This window comes from Cydia splendana, chromosome 4 (assembly GCF_910591565.1).
Source record: "Cydia splendana chromosome 4, ilCydSple1.2, whole genome shotgun sequence".
Taxonomy (NCBI): Eukaryota; Metazoa; Arthropoda; class Insecta; order Lepidoptera; family Tortricidae; genus Cydia; species Cydia splendana.
In genome coordinates this window covers 24,333,276-24,348,245 of record NC_085963.1, presented here as the reverse complement: position 1 = coordinate 24,348,245, position 14,970 = coordinate 24,333,276, and the positions used below count along the sequence as shown (strand labels likewise).

General features: G+C 37.2%; 1 protein-coding gene across 4 annotated transcripts in view; it reads left to right on the top strand.

Annotated features, from left to right (window-relative positions):
* Window positions 1–14,970, top strand: part of LOC134790150 (titin homolog) — a 113,552-nt gene that overhangs the window by 20,135 nt on the left and 78,447 nt on the right. For all 4 annotated transcript variants that reach the window (XM_063760949.1, XM_063760951.1, XM_063760950.1 and 1 more), the window contains 2 exons: window positions 7,878–8,000; window positions 8,988–9,116. In XM_063760949.1, the coding sequence (XP_063617019.1) occupies window positions 7,878–8,000; window positions 8,988–9,083 (219 nt within the window). In that variant the 3' untranslated portion in view covers window positions 9,084–9,116. The remainder of the gene's footprint in view (window positions 1–7,877; window positions 8,001–8,987; window positions 9,117–14,970) is intronic.

Below are 14,970 nucleotides of genomic sequence, written 5' to 3'. Positions count from 1 at the left end.
GTCATTTTATATAAATATGCATGTTTTTCCAGAGATGAGACCTAGCTAGATTGATTTTTCGCCCCCGAAAACCCCCATATAGCAAATTTCATCGAAATCGTTGGAGCCGTTTCCGATATCCCCGAAATATATATACATATAAATAAATAAATATACAAGAATTGCTCGTTTAAAGGTATAAGATATTATGAATACTGAAATACTGTGAACTACAATAAGAGACTCAGCATATTACTAAAAAAGCTCTTTAAAAATAATGAAGTTGACCATACATTAAAACAAAAAACCTCTATGAAAAAATCATTACATAGACCAATTTTTCTCATCGCTGGACAAGGAATACTACTAAACTACCTAAAGCTGTGGAAGTCACTCACAAATATAAAAAAAAGTTATACCGTAAAAGCATGGAGGTGATATATTATTGGCCGGTACTGTAATTAGGTACTTATTTGTTTTAGGTTCTAACAGTATACACCACACCAGCAGCACACCTACACCAGCAGCAGCAGCAGCAGCTGCTGGTGTGTAACAGTTACACCTGCTAGCTGATGGCAATTAACTACCAACGTGGGACTAGTCAAGATCATGGCTTGTCCATTGGAGCACTACTGACTGGATTGGCCACACTACTGTAAGCCTGAACCTCGAGCAGTTTGTAGATGCTGTAAACAGAAGGTAAGTTCTTTTGAGCACTGAATTAAGTATTAGACATAAAAAACTGTGACTTTCCACAAGGACTGTCTTAGTAACTTTTCCTTTTTTGAATAAGTATGAGTGCGGCTGTATTATGCATTGAGATATGTACCTACCCATTGTTTGATAGTTATGTATGATAAGTAGTTATCTCTGGGATATATAATCTGGGAATGCAATACTTATTAGGTTTAACTAAGGCACCTAGTTCTAATGTGCTGCCTTGTTTAATGGATATTATTCCTGGCGATTGTTTAGTATATATCTTGAGTGCACTAGACTGCACTCATGTGAAAATACTTACTCCATCGCTGCCACATGAACCTACTTTTACTTATTTCCTTCTTTTTCTTCCAGAAAACTTCTCGTGGATCAAGGGAAAAATTAGAGAAGATGCTCCTAAAAAACTTCCTAAGCATGCAAGCATGCACAAAACCGGCTCTTAATAAGCTTAATAAATACATATTTCGCCTATTACTATGTTTTACTATCACACAAATACCTACCTAATTTACCTATATTTCTATACAAGTAGAGACTAGTAAACATTCAAGACGGATAATCTTCACACAGAACACCATTCCCGGGCATGCTTCAATGTAGGTGTCACTTATTCTTATTTTTCATTTTAGCCTTATGCGTACAAAATTTGTGATATTATAGCTTCTAAATGTAAAATCCGACTCATATGCAGTATAGTACAATGAAAGCATAGGTAATAAAAACATTTTAGGCACGTTCTTACTTAAGAGGAAAGGGAGATGGCCGCTTCCGCTTCTCCATACAAACGTAGTCCTCATTTTCCTCTCTGGATATTGACATTATGGAAAATATTTTTACATAATTTAATGTATATTAACCATATAGCTATGCCCCTACGTTCGAATTTTTGATTATTGTAAAAATTAGGAGCGGAAGACAGATTACATACAAATTTTTAAATGCTTCTAACTCTTATAATAATTAAAAATTAAAAAAAAAAGAACAACCGTAGGGGCATGGCTGTAGTTGATGTTGATATGATATACAACAAATTGTATCAAAATATTTAATGTTATTATCCAGAGAGAAAAATGTGGACTACGTTTGTATGAAAAGACGCGTCTTAAGGACGCGTCTAGTGAGTCTGGCGGTGAAAAGGCCAAATAAGAATATTCCTAAATGCTCTATTATGCTAATAAGTCTACTTTAGTGACTATAACTGCGGTCAGACTCAATACGCCAATAACTAATGTTGAATATTAAAAACTATGTTAAATTCCATTTAGGTAGATACAAGAATGACAATTCTCGTCACTTGTGGTGTTGTCAAGTCTTTTTTGTTTACTAAACTCTATAGATAAGTTAACAATTTCGGCTCTGTGCTAGAGAGAATATTATAAATGGGTAAATAAAACAACTATTGCCAAAAAATTAAACAAAGTTTATTTACACATTAAATGTAGGTGTACAAACAAATCATTGGCTGCCGTACCCGGTGTGAAAGTGCCCATCATGCCAGCAGCTTTATCGCTGGATTACTATGAAGTATGAACAGCTTTTGTACCAGGAACGTCATATGGCGCCCGGGGCAGGCACCAAATTTGCGCCCCCCCCCCCCCCTCTCCGAAACGAAATGGGACCAACCCCTAAGTCGCGAAAAAAAATTTGGCTGTTTCATACATTTTGGCTGGTCCAATTTCTATGGGAGGGTAAACTATTTTTTTCGCGATTTCGAGGTTGGTCCCGTAGCAAAAGTTACTCAGTATAATCCCAAAACCTCCCTGGCAACGGGAATGTAGTTATTTTTTAGCCATCCTGTATAGTGTATAGGAAGCCTCAGTAGTCCACATATCGATGAATGTCGTCGATAGACAACATGTCACAGATATGCAGCAGCAGCTATTGAAGCAGGTTCCGTCAACTACGGCTCATATGCGCCTGCCGGACAAAGGGCTAGCGATCCACTTGCATAATAGGTAGTCTATTGGACAGTCCATAAGATGGTAACTTCGACAGGAGACCCCTAACGTAAGACGCGCTAACACTGGACACAACTCTGAAGCACTTGGCCCGCTCGCCTTATAAAACGAAAGCATAGCAACTCCCGCCGAATATCCCTCTGCTTGATAGAAGTTTCTGGCATAGAGTATTCACACTACGGGATGGTGGACGGTAGGGCGCTACCGTCGTCTTTCAAGGTCGAGTTCGATGCAAAAAGAGTTCCTAAAAGATCGTCTTTCTCTTTTGCGCTGTGGGCCAGATTACCATCCGCATTTCACACTTCACAGTGGTGGTAAATACGACTGACAAGTTTCCCTGCTGCCTCAGTTTCGCCACTGAGCGGGGGCCCTTACCATTCTGTCTGATTCGACGGCCTAACTTACGTTGTAAAACGCTTAATGATAATACTAATGAACTGAAAAGGTTGTTTGTTGTTTTATTTGTGGATAGGTATGACACATATATATATTTTTGGAATGGTCTTCTCACTAGCTTTTATTTGATATCCATATTATTGTAGTATTGCTATTTCATAACTGCTCATCTATAAGTTTCGTTTCCAATATAAATAGAATGCTTAACGGCGCAGAAAAGATCAACATTCCTCTCAGACCTCCAACAAAAAGGGGCCAAACTGAAAACCAGCGCTGGACGCCAGTCTAGCACATGCTGAGCTTGGTACCCACGGCCAACATGTCTTGCTAAGTGTAATTACCTATGTATAGAGTAGACAATAAGTTAGTACTTAACCTAGAATAACTTAGTACATACTTATCATAGAATTTATATGTAGGTATATGGTTTGTATTCCTAATATTTTTTCTACCATCAACTTATCATGTTTTGGCAATGGAGCATTCCATGCAATTGTCTACCGTTTGTCCCGTAGAAATGCAGATTTTCTGGAGATTTGCAGGTATAAGAGTTTCCTTTTCTATGACAAATGGTCAAACATGCACGGAAAATTAATCGCTTGCTTTAAATGGCGAAAAAAAAAGTCGCAACACAGGAAATAAAATGCGTTTGTACGGGACAGCTCGTGGAATGCTCCAATAAAGTGATTTCATTTCATATCATAAACTGATGAGGGCATTCAGAGTGTAGCCTTGAGGTTGCCAAGCCAAGCAACCAAGTCAGGTGTCACGGTCTTCAGGTCCTCAACAGGCCCAGGAGTGGAGGAGGAGTGGAGTAGGCAGCGTTGGAAGATATGCTAAGTGGTCTGCATTCTGCATTCGCAAAGTGGGAAAGCCGTCTACCTCCATTTGTGTGGCTGAATTGCAGCGGCCATGTCCGGTTCTCAGGCGGCACCAGATTTTCCGAGGAAGGTCAAACCCTTTTGGTTTTTTAGTTGGGTCAGATATACAGCAACTCCGAGCTGCCGAAGCTGACCATTCCGCTATCCACCTATCCGAAATATTAAAGCTGCTCAGGCTCCCAGCTGTAGCACAGGGTCGGCGGGCAGTCGGGCGGCAGAATTCCTCGTGGACAGGCATTGTGGGGTTATTCGTGATATTCTCAGCCTCCCTCTTCAACGCCTTGAGTCGTCGGATGTGAGGAGGGGCAATGTGACTCAATGCCGGCAGCCAGTGGCGGTTGTAGATCGGATAGTGCCTGAGATGCATCGCATGGTCTCGTTGAGCTTAACGTCCAATCTATGGGTATGTGCACTTTCAAGCCTCCAATATGTTATGACTGAAACAGAAACAAATTATATTAGATGAGGTCAGGCGCAGGCTAGTACTTACAGCGGTTCATTGGCAAATTATGTGAAATTAATGTCACTTTTAGAAAGCTCTCGTTTTTAAGCCAGGGGGATTTTTTTGTTACAGTTGTCCAAATTATCGATTGAAAATAAATTGAATTTTGTTCTAGTAATTATTTATCCATTATTAAAGTTGTATTATGTATCAAGTGTAGTTCTGTACCACTTGCGTCATAAAAACAAACCAACCAACACCTTATTTATCAAAATGTATCTCAGATATTCTATGCTAGGGTAATATACGACACAAACATACCCACACACATACATAGGCTGCTAAAATCATTCCCATAGTCAGGTATAGGTACAATAGACCACTTTACCAAACACAAAAAAAATATTCCAGCTGCCAGCAGTAAAGAAACCAGCTTCTACTCCCAAGCCCTAACAATATAAATAAGTTTTTGGCAAAAATATAATTTTTGGTACAAGCTTTTATCGCTGACTGTACTTTTCTTTCAACAGGCAACTAATACTCCATGAGTCCATTCTAACAACACCAAGCACAATTAGTTTGCGTTGTTTTATCACAGTGTTCCCATGGCCACCTCATGTCTCCATCATCAGATCAGCTCCATGTCATCATAATATTGCAATTGTCATCCGATTTACATATTGTTATGTATGCAAAATTTCAGCTCAATCGGAAATCGGGAAGTGGGTCAAACTTAGCTGTCAAATGTATATGGCCAGCTTTAGTGCTAACATAACTGTTCCTAGTATTCCTATATTACCTACATGTTATAAGTAAGAATATTGTACGAGTAGGTATTATATTTTTTATAATCTTAGTAGAATAGGTACTAATACAATTTATTTGTATTGAATAAGGCCGGCGCCCCACTGCTGCGCACGCTACATCCACGGCCCACGTTTTAATACAAACCGTGGGCAAGCCCACGAAATTTTGTATAGGAACGTGGGTCGTGTACATAGCGTGGGCAGCAGTGGGGCGCCGGCCTAACTCTTGCAGGGAATTTGTAAGTTACTTGTGGGTATGGCTACTTTATTTATTTAATTTATAAACTTTATTGCACAAAAATATAGAATTACGTAAAAATGGCGAACTTAATGCCAAAAGGCATTATCTATCACCTACTAGTCAACCATAGAAACAAATATGTGACGTTCCACGGCAAAAGGTACCTTATGGCGGCTGGCGCTTACGTCGCATAGCGCCGCAATAATATTGGAGCGGCGTTAATAGTTAATAGCGTAAGCGCCAACCGCCATAAGGTACCTTTACCCGTGGGACGTCACATATAAACACTAAAGGTTGGTGCAAAAACCAATCAAAAAGCAAATGCAGTAGGTATATCTTAGATATACATACTAACATAAACATACATATATGTTATAAAAATAAATGTACTAATATGTATATGGGATGATAGACACTAGACGAGACATTTAGCAGATAACTACCGAGCATGACTACTCAAAAAACAAATTTTCTTGGGGCTTGTCTTACAGGTAGAGGGAGTGCATTCCATAGATAGGTTGCCTGAACGGCAAAACAATCATACATAAAACGGTTATGAAGAGGAAGGACTTAAAGTTTAAGTGAGCGGGACATCCGGAACGGGCATAAAAACTAAATACTTATTAATAATATTTTATCTTTATGTCTTAGATTTATGGCATAAAGTGTGTCTTTTTCTTTTTCAATAAACTTTTATTCTTGCTACAAAACCAGCTTCTAGAATATACAAACAGAGTAAAAAAATATATAAGTTTTTAAAGTGAGGTCTACGGGTTTCAAAGATTTTAATATTTGTTAGAACCCTTAAGTATGCACTTTTTATGCAGTGTGAATAAATGTAAGTATGCATAGGTACTGTTGTAGTGTAACTTTTACACATCCTTGTTGCCAAATCAACTTCCTGCAATTATAGTAGTGATAGAACAGGTTTTTAACAAACTTTTGTCACTTAGTAGAACATAATAGATAGAATGAGAAGAAATAGATATTAAGTGTCAATAATATTAAAAGGCACCAGAAACTTTTCATGATTTTAGTTTAAGAAAGGTGTACTTACATCTTCAATCCTTTCTTCTAGATCTTAGAACTTGTGTGCACTGTGCAGCATTGCATTTTGTATCTCTGGGTTCCGAGAGGCTCATGAATCTCGCTGTAGGTGTAGGCGAACAGGGGATGCTGAGTTATATATTTGGCTAGCATTTTCTTGTGCGCCGAAGCATCGACTGAAATTAAACATATTCATGACAAAACCAGTTAATGATCAAACGAACTATAACTTTTTCTATAAATAAATTAGAGAAACTTACATTTTGGGTGGCATTTCCTTTAGTTTACACAGCAAATCAGTATTTTTCTTCGACTTGGTTTGTATTTTCACTAAATTCACTGAATCATGCGCGTACGCGATGCTTGTCAATGTCAAGTGAATTGTCAGTTGAGAAAACACGATTATCCGTGCATGTTATAATGTAAGTCAATTTGTATAAAGCTGTCACTCATTTAAACATTTTTCAATTTGGAAGTGTAGTAATAAAACTAACTATTCGTTTTCAAACATCGTCCGACACACGTCCGACATTTTAATAAAGCCAGGCATTAAATGGATTTTTCATAAACTCTAGGCATAGACAATCGTGGTCACTTACGAATGATAGTGGATAACTTTATACGATATCGACGTGGTATTCTTATCGTAACCCGTAACCATGTTCAGCAAAACGATAAAAATACGACTATCGTTAAAAGACGACAGTAGATTCCACGCGCAATATGATATAACCTTGCTAAGCCCGCAGGTTGACAATGATTTTATCCGCCTTGTTGACTTCACCAGTTACATTTTTAGTTCAACCTAATAAACCAGCCAATAAATATTCAAATTTGGCATCAAAAATTCGTTTGCTATACTACAATTCATTTCTTTCTACGTTTTGGTAAAATTTTGAGAACTACTTATATCTTGGACTTATATTAATATCATACCTGAACATCAGAATTCATCACCAAATATTTATCTAACGCATATGCACAGATCTTGTTTCAATTAAATGATCTTCTTTAATTAAATGGGCAAGTAATCTTCTTGATACAGCCGAATTTGATCATTTTAATGGATTTTAAACGTTATAATCGGTACATATTCCTTGTTTTTGAAAATACCGGGATCCCGGTATTGCTTTAAAAAATACCGGTATTGAAAAATGCGTTTAAACAGACGGGATCCCGGTATTTCGGGATCCCGGGATCCCGGTATTGGAAGCCCTAGGAGGCCTATATTCAGCAGTGGACGTCTTATGGCTGAGATGAATGAGTGATGAATGAAGGCGCTTTAAAGCGTTAATAAAAACATTGGATTGTTGGCTTAAAGGACTCACATCCAGGTCATACCTAAATTTGTTAAAAAAAAATGAAGCGTGATGTTTCAATGATAAAAATATAATACTTGTGATTCAGGAAGACATGCTGATAGTGATTTGCGAGATGGACAGCGCTAAGGAGCCGTTTGCCACATGCGCGTTGCCGCTGCGACAAGTGATACTGAACGTCAACAGGAGGGTTGACATGTCTTTACCGTTGGTAAGTACCTACTTTCATAGCATTTCCTTTATCAATATAATATCCTTGCTAATATTATAAATGCGAAAGTGACTCTGTCTGTCTGTCACCACTTCACGCTTAAACCGCTGAACCGATTTAGATGAAATTTTGAATGGAGATAGTTTGATGCCCGGGGAAGGACATAGGTACGATAGTTCTCATCAATCATCATATCACGCAGACAATCCTAATTGGGATCCTAATACAGCAGGGGAATATTCATACAATATTATGAAACTGATGTTTGTTTTCTGACTTCTAAGCGACGATCTAGTTATGATTTCGTGCCGGTGGCAATTAAAACCGTAGGGTCCTGGGGCTCTGAGGCTCGGCGCCTGATTGGTGAACTGGGCAGGCGTCTACGGGAGAGGGGCTGCGACCCCCGCTCTGGATCGTACCTGGTTCAACAGGTCTCTATTGTACTGCAGCGAGGGAATGCTGTAGGCATTATGAGGAGTTTCACGAGGTACGATGCAGGGTGGAGGCGCATATTAGACGTTTAGTTTATTAATATTAGGTCATTACCTATGAAATTGGCGTTTTGTTCGGAGAATTTCAACGAAACACGAATTTCCATACAATTAATTTTGCGGATATTTTTTTGATGGCTAATTCAAACCAAACAAAATTTTTCCAGTAATTTTTGACACCTTTAAGGTATGTTTTCAATATCTCCATTTCTTGAAAATTGGTACCATTAGAAAAATATAAGTAATTTTAATACTCGAACCGACAGCACATGAAAAGACCTATTTTCAAGGCTTAATTCTGAACACTTAACAATAAAAAATAACAATTAATTGTATGTAAAATCGTTGTTTATTGAGTGCACTGTAGTTTTATTGTAATTGTGTATGTACTTTTGTAAAAAAAAAAAAACTAGGATCAGACTTATATCTATGAACAAAAACGCCAATTTCATAGGTAAGGACCTAATAGTTTTAAATACTAATTAATTATTTACAGAGAGCTGGTCCATGTCTGAAGGAGAAGCCAACAGGCTTACAAGTTAACGACGACGTCGGTGTGCTAGACGTCTGGTGCATGCTGGTTTGCAAATAGAAACAACTAGCTGCCTGTAAAACTATCGCTCAGGTAATTATTATCAACCATTAGCTGCTAGTGAAACTATTGTTCAGGTAGGTAATTATTATCATTTGAGTAAGTTTTCTGACTTCTTCCTCCTCGCGATATCCCGGCATTTTGCCATGGCTCATGGAAGCCTGGGGTCCGTTTGACAGCTAATCCCAAGAATTAACGTAGGTTACGTGGGTTTTAGTTTTTACGGAAGCGACTGCTATCTGACCTTCCAACCCAGAGGGGAAACTAGGCCTTATTGGGATCAGTCCGGTTTCCTCACGATGTTTTCCTTCAGCGAAGAGCAACTGGTAAACATCAAATGATATTTCGTACATAAGTTCAGAAAAACTCATTGGTAATACGAGCTGGGGATTGAACCCGCGACTACCAGATTGCAAGTCGCACGCTCTTACCGCTAGGCCACCAGCGCTTCGCCCTAATCTAATGAATTTACTTTGACAGATTTTATAATGCGTCTAATTAGGGTTTCTGCTCGAGAATTCTCGAGGCGAGAAATCTCGAGAAATTTCTCCTAAGTCGAGACGGGAAAAAGAAACTCAATGCCTCGAGTACTCGAGAAATAATACTCTTATGAAAAGTAAAAAGAAAACACGCGTATAACACGTGATGAGTCTACACTGAAATAATTCAGCAAGCAATGTAGAATGTAGGTATCATTACTTTGTTTTGATTCTGATGTAAGTGATGTAGTAATGAGTTATTTACGATACAAGTGCGGAAAAGAGGAAATTCGAAACGAGTGGCGATAAATTAAAACACGACCGAAGGGAGTGTTTTAAATCGACACGAGTTGCGAATTACTTAATCGCACGTGTATCGTACAACGTTTTAAAGTACATATGTAGGTATAGCCCATTAAACTTTTGACATACGCACGAAAAGTGCAATTTTACGCACTAGTGCGGGAAAATAGGGCCATATGTACTGTAAACACCATTACAAGGTAGATACATGTAAACAAAAAACATTATTTATTCAAGCTATTTATTGGTACGATTTACATTGAAATTGTTCCAAAACCTTCATCCACAACTATTTTCATAATTTACATTATTGCCTCGAATTTTTGTTTTTAATTGCAGACACTATCTTGACATAAGCGACTAAACATGCATAAGTATGCGTATCGGAGTAAATTGCCACTCTAGTAGCATACATACCGCTTGGCCGCGCTGCAGATCCCGGCAACGCAGATTCCAATGTATCAAAGTCTATGTCTTTTACATAATAATTTCCCTTCTTAAGCGTACAATTCTTAAGTGGGACGTCGATATGTTCTAACATAGTTTTAACGAGAGCACTGTTGCAGTTCATGTCGTTTAGTGTTACCAACCATTTTGTACCAGAAACTGTCTTTTTTCCAAACTGTGTCGAGATTTTTTTTTCTTGTCCCGGTACGTCTTTCGGTACTGTTAGATTAACACTCATTAGTGTATTGCCTGAAGTTCCAATGTAGATGCTAATGTCGAGTTCATACGGCAATGGGTTTACGTAAGGCAGTTTAGGATTTTTACATGGCTCTGCACTGATAGGCTTAGCCCGGTACTGTTTACTAGTGCAATAGCAAAACAAAATGTTTAAATATATGAAAATCAACAACGGGTTCATAGTTGTAGACCGAAATGCTAAATATGCTAAAAAGTCATATGACAGATAAGTTTATAGATTAGAGGGACAATTTTAAATACATTAGTGATAAATATCATAATATTTATCAGGCAATTTGATGATAAATGGCAGCCCAAATGACTTTGCTGTTTTTGAAAATTTTGACGTGACGTTCATATGGTACTTTGTCACGTTGAATTTCCTCGCCGGCTATGGGCTTGCCCGGAGGAAAACAGCGCAACAATAATATTACTAAATCAACCAGATCTAAACCTAAAAAAACTTCAAACAGGTGCTAACTATGTAATTATTTCCATCAACTATTCAGGGGCTCTACGGGATATCAAATAAAATGTCTAGTACCTATTTGTGACACATAATTTATTGCTATTTGAAATACTGGAGTCTCACTGCAGGTAATCACCAAGCAAGCATAAGCACCTTAATCTAACAGGGTCGGTCGGTATTCGGTCGGGTTCGTAGGGTATAATCTGGGGGCATTTTTAAGCCATATGTGATATAAGAAGGTTTTATATTTATTTAATTTTAAGGACTTTATGATGCTTTAATACCGACTAGAAAATATAATTTGGACAAGCCTATCGAGCTTAATTTGTCACTATTACACCGACTCTTTGGTACGATTTAATGAAACAAAAGGTTAATATGCTGCCAAAACATGTTATCTAAGTGTCCTTTTCATGTTTGCTCAATCGAACATCCACAGAATAAATGTGGTGAATTTTTATTTTTACATTAAAAACGACTTTTTACGCAATATTTTGGATTCCCGTCAATTTCTGACGCAAGTGGAATGAGGGAGACAGCTATAAGAATCTACCGAAATCCTAGCCTAACGGACATTCATGGCGCTGAACCATGGCTAGAGCAGGTCGATAGAAACGCTCCATGATGGTTATATTGTACTTATACCAAAGTCAGAGTTGTCGTAAGTAACATGCCGTATTATATTATTCTCTAAAAGGCCACCATGCACAGATCTAAACCTTTTTTTCCAACTAAAATAAATTATTAGTCTATGCCCAGATGTTTCGCTTTACGAATCATCTGTAATCGCTGTTTACATAGTACGATTTTTTTGTGTAATATCCTCTTGTTCGCAAACCGTAAATTTTCTTGTAGTAGGTATTTGTCCACAATCGTTATTGTTACTCGGGAGGATTGGGTAAACATTGTCCAAACCATTAATTATGCTTTACGTCGATCTCCCAGCACGAAATGTGTACCTTATTATTAAAGCACTAATTAAACTATATGTGTAATGTTTTAATAAAAATATAATACTAAAAAAACGGCTAAGTAAAGTTGTTTCCATAATTAACGATACGGTCTTCATGTTACGATTAACAATTAGGTAGTTCATGGTTTTATGTTACATAGTTATGTTATTAGTTTCCTTTACCCTCAAAATAAATGTTTTGTATTATTAAAAACACATCAAAATACCATTTCTGAATCATAAATTAACTGAACGTGACCTTGATGTATCTATAACGTAGATATCGTGCCTATATAATATAAAAAGTAAATTAAAAGTGCATCAAAACTAATTTTATGAAGTACACTGAATTAAAACTTGTTTTTCACTATTTCATCCTCAATATTTGAACTGAGCCACTGACAGGTAAAGCTTTTGTATGCATAAAGTGCCCATATTTAATATAATACCTCCCTTAAAAAAATAGTATTGATTTAACGAAGGTGAATGATATAGATATTTAAGAGTAATGCTCTCGTTGTGTTTTGAAAATAAAAAAATATTTCAGTAATTTATTTTGACATTTAAGATACCCTGAATTGAAAGTACCTACCTAATTTACTTTGACAGATTTTATAATGCGTCTAAATTTAGGGTTTCTGCTCGAGAAATCTCGAGAAATTTCTCCTAAGTCGAGACGGGAAAAAGAAACTCAATGCCTCGAGTACTCGAGAAATAATACTCTTATGAAAAGTAAAAAGAAAACACGCGTATAACACGTGATGAGTCTATAGTGTCATTCTTTAGGTAGTTAAATAAATGTAGACAATGTTTTTTTTTACATTTTCAGGTAATTAGAACATTTATTAGGTAGTTAACCAACCGAATAAAAAACTGCCTTGATCCGTCCCCTATGCTATCGTTCTGGCTTCAACCGATTTTCATGTTTTGAAACTTTTTAACTGTCACGATGTGTCTTTTTATTAAAATCCGCTTTTAAAAAAAATTGTGGCTATTACTTATGAAAGCAAAATAATGTAAATTATCGAGGATGATTTGTAATTGTTATATATTTGCGGCGATTTCATTTTCAAAAGTGTCTTAAAAAAAAGACACGTCAAAATCGCTTATCTTATTTCTAATGCTAAAGAACAAATTATAGGGCCATGTAATAACAAATATACTAAATTACTATTGATAAATCAAATCATTCCGATATATTCCTATTAGCAAAATATCACAATTTTAGCAGCTTCATTTTTATGTTGAATTTGTCACGTCGAGTTAAATTTATTGACTTGAATATTCTTTATAAACTGAAATAAATGTCATATGTTAAGAAAAAGTGCGTAGCGTAGTCCGTAGACGAACTAAAGTCACCGACATAGCCCACCGGATTAGCAAGCTGAAGTGGCAATGGGCGGGCCACATTGCACGCAGAGAAGATGGCCGATGGGGTCGAAAAGTGCTCGAGTGGAGACCACGGACTAGCAAGCGCAGCGTAGGACGTCCACCCACAAGATGGACAGACGACCTTGTTAAGGTCGCCGGAGGACGCTGGATGCGGGTCGCTTCCAACCGGTACGAATGGAGGTCCAAGGGGGAGGCCTATGTTCAGCAGTGGACGTCTTATGGCTGAGATGATGAAGAAAAAGTGACCAAGGCCTCCAGTGCCCCAGGCTGGAATCGAACCAGCGTCCTCTGCTATCGCGGCCGGTGCCTGAGCCACTCGGCCACCGGGCCACAGCGGCATAGGTCGAATTTTCCAAGTATATGCACTTCTTACTGAAGGCTTATGGCGCCCCCAAATTAAAATATTTTTCTGAAAAATAATTTAATTTGTTCAAATACTTCTAATAGTATTGAATATTCTTTCCTAATAAAATACCACAGGTATTGTGGTTTGATAACATTTTGTTATATAAATACCTAAAGAAATATACTATAGCATATCACGGCGGGCACGCCTGCACCTATAGTATTTTTTTGTTTGTTGTTGAATTTATGATTGTAAAGTGCAATTTATGTTAACTAAAAATTTACCATGTTTGATTATTGATCTCACCTACGATTCCTATGAATCTGATTTGTAATAAAGCAAAAAAATTAAACATAACATGGTGATTTTTGAAACTTTCAAAATTTCTCGAGATACTCGAGAAACTCGAGAAATCTTGGTCGGGAATTCCCGTGCCTCGAGAAATTAAAAAGGCCGAGAAATCAGAAACCCTACGTCTAATATTCAGGTACTTACCTTAGATCATCAAATGTTATAATGTTGAAATCATGAAGATGTATAATGGAATGGAACCTCGTGAACATTTGCTGCTGCTCCGTTGGTATATTGAGGAACGGTTACGCAAACACCTATAGTCTGACAAAAAAGAGTAGAAATTAAAAACTGGCTATACTGTAGTGTCGTCCCTTTCAAATCAATCTATATAAGAAAACGGGACGACACTACAGTAGGTATTGCCACTTTTTAATTTTTACTGTTTTTTATCAGACTATATAAAATTAAAATGGTTAGTCTAATCTTCTCGATTGAGAATTCGTGAAATTACAGCTAACAAATACAAATAAGTAAATACAAAATACTTACAAAATTGTTTATTTCATAAAAATATACATTTTTGTAAGACAGGGGATGGAGCCGCCTGGTAAGCAAAGCAATGCTTGTGTTGGGAGGCACCGCTCTTCCTTAGGTTTATAAGTACCTAGTAAGTAGCTACATATTTTCCCATATGTCATGTGGGGTTTCATTATACATGTATTATTAAACAGGTTGAGTTGCAAATTCTATAAAAAGGTGACCTAAATGTCCCAGTGTGAAAAATTTTGATTATAAAATTGTTTATTGGCCTTCCGAAAAACATGTACCTGCTACATTGGAAATTGTAACTTAATTACCTCAGTGTGTGCAAAAGGATGTAAAAATAATCACAATATTTTTATTTTAAATTAAACTCCACTCTTACATAGGCCTCGCTTTATATAACCGGCTAAAATAATACTTAACTA